General features: G+C 26.8%; 2 protein-coding genes across 2 annotated transcripts in view; one reads left to right on the top strand and one right to left on the bottom strand.

The window, feature by feature from the left end:
• LOC106687201 (UDP-glycosyltransferase UGT4) overlaps window positions 1-1,932 on the top strand; it is a 7,149-nt gene extending 5,217 nt beyond the window's left edge. Inside the window, exons 5-7 of the mRNA XM_014430939.3 lie at window positions 143-365; window positions 1,090-1,309; window positions 1,519-1,932. Coding sequence (XP_014286425.1) covers window positions 143-365; window positions 1,090-1,309; window positions 1,519-1,819 — 744 coding nt within the window. The 3' untranslated portion in view covers window positions 1,820-1,932. The remainder of the gene's footprint in view (window positions 1-142; window positions 366-1,089; window positions 1,310-1,518) is intronic.
• A 1,041-nt stretch (window positions 1,933-2,973) lies between these two features.
• The window catches only part of LOC106687200 (uncharacterized protein C16orf52 homolog A), a 3,902-nt gene continuing 2,049 nt past the window's right edge, over window positions 2,974-4,826 (bottom strand). The window contains exon 3 of the mRNA XM_014430938.2: window positions 2,974-4,583. Coding sequence (XP_014286424.1) covers window positions 4,396-4,583 — 188 coding nt within the window. The 3' untranslated portion in view covers window positions 2,974-4,395. The remainder of the gene's footprint in view (window positions 4,584-4,826) is intronic.

Below are 4,826 nucleotides of genomic sequence, written 5' to 3'. Positions count from 1 at the left end.
TAAGTCCAATAATTAATCATAAATGGTTTAAAAAAACAGGTATTTAAACTTCATTTGGCTAAATATTGCATGTTATATATATATATATATATATTCAAACTTTATTTAAACTTATTAAAACTAAATGTTTGTTATTTTTCAGGATCTACAAAAATTTATGAATGAGTCTAAAGAAGGAGTAATCTTCTTTACATGGGGTTCTCACTACAATATGACTAACATGCCACCAGTGTTACTCTCAAGTTTTATGTCTGTTTTCAGAAAATTAAAGCAAAGGGTTTTGATGAAGTGGGAAACAGAAACACTTCCAGGAAAGCCTGACAATGTTAAAATTGGCAAGTGGTTTCCTCAAGCCAGCATACTTAGTAAGTGTAACTTATAAATGAAAAAGGTTTGGTTAATAATATTTCAATTACTTCCTTAATACCTTTTAAGGCATTTCATACTAATATAAATCATAATTGATAATTTATCAGTCAGAAATAAAGCATTGAGTATAGTATATACTAAATAAAAAAGAAGAAGTACAGTTTAAGGGATTACTTTAAAGATAGTAGGTGAAAAAAGAAATTCAAAGTAAGTTGAAAAAAAAAATATGTAGGTTCAATAGTCAAGTGCTATTTCACATGGAAAGTTCTGGATATCCTCAAAAATTTGTCATTCATGTTCTTTAGGGTGCTATTATAATTTTTAACTTTGTAACCACAAGTTTTCACCAGTAATATTTTTTCGATTTTTCTCCTACAGCATGAAAATCATGCATTTTATTTTATTTTTTTAAATGTTTGTTTATAACTTATTTTAGCTTTATTAATTATGTTGAAATTTGTTTTGTAATTATTAGATTTACATGCCAGAAACAAATTACTGAATTTTAGCTTGAGCAGCGTGCTATCTCTCCCAGTTGTTGCAATCTGTTATTTTATTAGTATATAAAGTCATAAAATTTAGTTTTATTGAAATTCTTTAAAAAAATTATCCCTAGTAAAATTAGCCATGAATTTTTTATTTTATTAACTGAACCAATAATAATAAAATTAGATAACTGAGACTATAAAATACTGACAAAAAAAACTTCTATTTTAACAGGTCATCCCAACATGCGTTTATTTATCACACATGGTGGAATTCATGGATTAACTGAGACTATCTTCAATGCTGTCCCAATATTAGGGACGCCGATATTTGGTGATCAGCATTTCAATTTAAAGATGGCAGAACAATCAGGATATTGTATTACCGTTGACATAGACACAGTTACTGAGGAGCAACTAAATACAGCTATAAACAAATTGCTTAATGACCCAAAGTAAGTTAAATAATTGAATTTCATTAAGTATAAAAGCAAGTAATACACTACTCAAACTTAATGTTAAGAGCATTTTGTAAACAATGTTTCTTCGCATATAATTTGCAAAATGTACTATTAAATGACAGTAAAACCACATATAAAACCACTGATAAAACATAAATATTCACAAGAATGGTATTTGGAAGTTAAAAATTTTTTTATTCCAGGTATAAGGAAAACGCCAAAAAGAAGAGTATGATTTTCAGAGACAGGCCCATGAATACATTAGACCAGGCAGTCTACTGGATAGAGTATGTCCTGAGGCATAATGGTGCACGTCACCTACGGCCAGGTTCTTTGGATCTAGAGGGCTATCAGAATTGGCTACTTGACGTTATAGCACTCTTCATAGCTATAATAATTGCATTTGTAGCTCTCTTTATTTACAGCCTGAAATTAATATGTAAGTTATTCAAAAAGGGAAATAAATCACGTAACAAGGGAGACAAAAAGAATAAAAAAGAGTAAAGAAAAATAATAAGGTTCAACATAAAGTTCATTAAATTTTTTAATATTAATTGTAAGATAAAATTATAATATTTATTATATTTTAGACAATAAATTTTTTTTTACTATGAATATATAGTGATATATTTTATTTGAAAACCCATATTTATTATATATTTCAATCAAATTTTAGCAGTGCATTAAAACTGTTTTCAGTAAATTTGATTTTCAGTGTTAGAACCTTTATTTCTACTCAATACCAATAGAATGAGCCTCTGAATACTTTTTAACTAGGTAACATTCACTGGTTAAAGGAATAAAAATTTATCAATTAACAGTCAAATATTAATATTTAATTAATATCATTTATTATTAATATTAATAATACTTAATATTTCACTCAGGAGTCCCCAAGTTTAGAAACTGAATAAAATGTCCAATAAAAAAAAAACTTGGTACAAAATTTACAAGTCAGTTTTTTGCTTTATAAAAGATCTCCAGCTCCAATTGAGGTAACGGCCAGCTATTATGCCGTTTTGGACACAGAACAATTTATCAGAAACACGGCCTGAAATAGGTTCTGCTAAAAAAATAAAAAATAAATGATAGTCAATAAAACTTACAGGCCAGATATAAAATAAATACAGTGTCCATTTTAACTCAACAATCCTGCTGTGTTCCTCAGTATGTTTAGCACTTACACCTTAATTAATAATTAATTTATTGTGTGCTTTCTAATTCAATGCTAAATTGAAAAATGTTAAATCAAAACTGATTAAGTAAATTTTTAAAAAATGCAATTCAAATAATACATAATATATATTTTTCAATGAATTTGAAATTACAAAATAAAAATGTACATACAAGGAATATATTTATTTATTTAATAATACAACTTAAAATATTCATTAATACTAAACATATTTATTATTAAAAAATATCACAGATGTTTTTATAAATAAATATAAAGGTACGTGCATGTGAGTAAGAGTATACATGGGCCATTCTCAAAAAAAGGTTAAATCGAAGATTTTTTTTGTTAAGATTGAATGATCAAATTATGCTTCGTAAAAAAATATACGATAATCTTTAGTTAATTTTGAATGGAATAGAACTCTTAGCAGCTCGTCATTATTATTTATTCATTTAAAAATTCTCTGATTTTTCTAAACAAATTGCAATAAAACAACACAAAACATAGGAGTTGTTTAGAGCCTTATAAACTACACCAAATGGTATGAAGAAGACTAAAGTAAACAAATCAAAACAGAAGATATAAGATAAAATGTTTGAGGTATTTTTCTGTATTGCAAACTACTTTTCCTCTATTATAAAGCCTTAAAATCTAAAACGTATTAGAACAGTGGAAATTCAGCTTTCCAACAGTTGTAGTAATGTCAGATTTAGATACAATCCTGAGAAGTTATGAATGTTTATGTGGACATCGAACATCAATTTCTAACTTTTTATTTTTTTTTTAGAAATTTATTTCTGAGGATTTTAAAAGATACTATATATTATGGATGGCCAAGCATGTTAAGTCACAACTTAGCATTCTCGTGTCAAAAGCAGTGGCATTTCGAACCCAGGATGAGCAGGTTTGATTTTTATTTAGTGGCAGACACCCGGAATAAATCTTAACTTTCTCACTCTGGCTAGAACAGGTTAGTAACCTCTGGGATAACTTGTTTTGAGGATTGTCTTTCCTACTTAAGTTATCGAATATAAGGGCATGGGAAACAACCGTTTGGTTTAGTTTCTCCCATCAATTCGATAACCAAAAACATACTTAAAAAATTATGAACGTAAGGGTATTAAACGAAACTTTAGAACACTTATTTTTTAAAAAATTGTAATAGATATAATTATGGTTTAAAAACTTATGATTAAGCCTTTTGGAACTAGAGAATATGGTGAATTAAAAGAGTAACAGAAAACTTTGCTATTCAAGGTACTAAATGTGAGACAAGTTATGGACACTGCGAGAGACTTACATGTTGAGGGTTTAAACATTTTTTAGACAAATAAAATTAAATGAACAGCTTAAACAATAAATGCAAACAAACAAAACAGTTATGTTTACTAACTTCATTTTTTAATTAACTGATTTTAAAAAATATCTTTAAAACCGTTTTGACCTTTGTGAGAATAGCCCAAAAATATATAATATAAACCAACACAAGGTATAAACAAGGTGTCATACATTCAACCAATATTATAAAATTTAAAGATACAATCAATAATTATTGATAAGGTTATAAAATATATGAGATTTTAAGATAACTACATCACTTAAAATCGATTAATTCATAACCAACAGATCACTGCTCTATTCAAGTTGCTTTTAAAAAAATAAATAAATAAGAAATATACTTTTTTACATGAAGTACTAGAAATATAATTAACAAATGATTTCTGCAGTAATGAAATTGATACCACATGCTTTGGGTCAATAGGAACACTGTTAATTATTATTATGTCATAAATATCAAAATTTAGATAGCACTTTATCAAATAATAAAAATAAAGGTATTAAAAAACATGTATAGAATTTTATGAACAATGAGAGGGAAAGAATTAACAGGTGTGTTCACAGTTTAAAAGTGTGGTAAACAAACTTTTCCTGCAAATAATTCAGACATAACAGTAACCCATAAAGACAGAACAAATAATATATATGAAATTCCAACTTGATGACTGTTAGGAAGTTGATAAGGTTGTCCCCCGATCTCATCAACATGGAAGCCCATTGGAAAAATCACTGCAGCAAGGCAGAAAAGAACCACTACAACATAAAAACATATTATTACATAAAAGAAGTAACAATTTCTGTTTTTTGATGCATAAAGATTAAAATAAAATAAAACTTTACTATATAAAAAATTATATATGAAAATTTAATAGCCATTTTAATTATAAATAATCATGTTCAATAAGTCCAATAATTAATCATAAATGGTTTAAAAAAACAGGTATTTAAACTTCATTTGGCTAAATATTGCATGTTATATATATATATATATATATT

This window comes from Halyomorpha halys, unplaced genomic scaffold, assembly GCF_000696795.3.
Source record: "Halyomorpha halys isolate HHAL.00 unplaced genomic scaffold, Hhal_1.1 Scaffold926.1, whole genome shotgun sequence".
In the NCBI taxonomy this organism is placed as follows: domain Eukaryota; kingdom Metazoa; phylum Arthropoda; class Insecta; order Hemiptera; family Pentatomidae; genus Halyomorpha; species Halyomorpha halys.
The sequence above is the reverse complement of the archived record's forward strand: the minus strand, read 5'-3'. Positions and strand labels throughout refer to the sequence as shown.